The sequence below is a fragment of the Daktulosphaira vitifoliae genome, unplaced genomic scaffold (genome assembly GCF_025091365.1).
Source record: "Daktulosphaira vitifoliae isolate Bord-2020 unplaced genomic scaffold, ASM2509136v1 Scaffold_1548, whole genome shotgun sequence".
Lineage (NCBI taxonomy): Eukaryota > Metazoa > Arthropoda > Insecta > Hemiptera > Phylloxeridae > Daktulosphaira > Daktulosphaira vitifoliae.
This window is the reverse complement of record NW_026101108.1, coordinates 1-1,272: the sequence shown is the minus strand read 5'-3', so window position 1 is coordinate 1,272 and position 1,272 is coordinate 1. Positions and strand designations below refer to the sequence as shown.

Below are 1,272 nucleotides of genomic sequence, written 5' to 3'. Positions count from 1 at the left end.
GAGTAATATTTACAACATATTTGGATATAATAAAATTATTTTAATATACACACAATCTGATTTTGATTTCAATTAAATTTAAATAAATTATTTATACTAGTGTATATTTAATTAATAAAGAGTACTGTAAACATTTAATTTTTAAGTAAAAAATAGTATATTTCGAATTTCTAAGAATTTTGGATAAGAAAAGAAATGACTGTAATTTCTCTACAACACTTAAATATATTTTACAATGTATAATTCGCATTATTGTTTTTGTATAAATAAAAAAAAACTTTACCCTATACAGTTTTTTAATAAAAATTTATTCTGTTATTGCTATTTACACTTTTTTTTTAGTTGTGAGTTAAGATTAATATGATTACAACTAATTTTGATATAATTCTAAATTAGTTGAATACTAATTTTAGAATTAAATTTGTAATTATTGATTACACTAACTATAGTTAATGGAATATATTGTATATTTCCTTACATTTATATAAATAAATAAATATATTTTTGTATGGATGTTCTATACTATAATATAACTTTCATGTTACAGTTGTTATTGGGTTAGACGAGTGTAAAGCAGAAGCAGACAGGGGATCGGTAGTATGTAACGAAAAATGTCGGTATGACAAATATTCTGGAGGTAAAGGTTGTTCTCTTTTTGAATCTTCTCGCTGCTTTTTAATTTTTAAATAACCTAATACAGAAACTAATACGATAAATACCACACAACCTAAACAGCTTCCAATAATTAACCCCAGTCTTCTGGTTAGTATTGAACTCATATACTGTTCATCTGAAAAAAACGTTAAATCCCCGTCTAATGTTTTAATTTCAGCACATCGGCTGCTTTCTGTATCACTAGGTAAAAAATGAGAAGTATTTTGTGGTATCCAATTTCCTAATCCAATAATACAAATTAGGTACCTAGTTTCTGGTGTTAAATTATCAATGAATGCTGTTTGAGCTTCTTTATCAATGAACTTGCTCATATGCTGTGGATAAAAATATAATATAAAGAATTATACAATGATGTTATATGTAAAAATAAAATTTAAACTTACAGTTGGCGATAGTGCGACAGATGATATGATAGCTGCTGGAGATCGTGGATCCTCAATTGAATAATATTCCAATTTATAGCCATGAAGTCCAGAACGGTTTCCATTTTTCCACGACAAAAACACTGAATCCGGTTGAATATCTTGAATGGCTAATCTATGTACAGCGGGAATAGCACAAAAATGATGAGGCTCTAAATCAACAAATATTTTGCCT

At 26.7% G+C, this 1,272-nt stretch overlaps 1 protein-coding gene across 1 annotated transcript; it reads right to left on the bottom strand.

Moving 5' to 3' along the window:
• Positions 1 to 207: 207 nt before the first annotated feature.
• Positions 208 to 1,266, bottom strand: LOC126909837 (uncharacterized). The gene is made up of 2 exons (XM_050692257.1): positions 1,059 to 1,266; positions 208 to 989 (listed from the first exon to the last, which is right to left on the bottom strand). The coding sequence occupies exon 2, from the start codon at positions 984 to 986 to the stop codon at positions 537 to 539; it is 450 nt and encodes a 149-aa protein (XP_050548214.1). The 5' UTR covers positions 987 to 989; positions 1,059 to 1,266; the 3' UTR covers positions 208 to 536.
• Positions 1,267 to 1,272: the final 6 nt, after the last annotated feature.

What these genes read in the sequence shown, in the direction of transcription:
- LOC126909837 (XM_050692257.1), bottom strand. Translation starts at nt 986, where the DNA reads ATGAGCAAGTTCATTGATAAAGAAGCTCAAACAGCATTCATTGATAAT.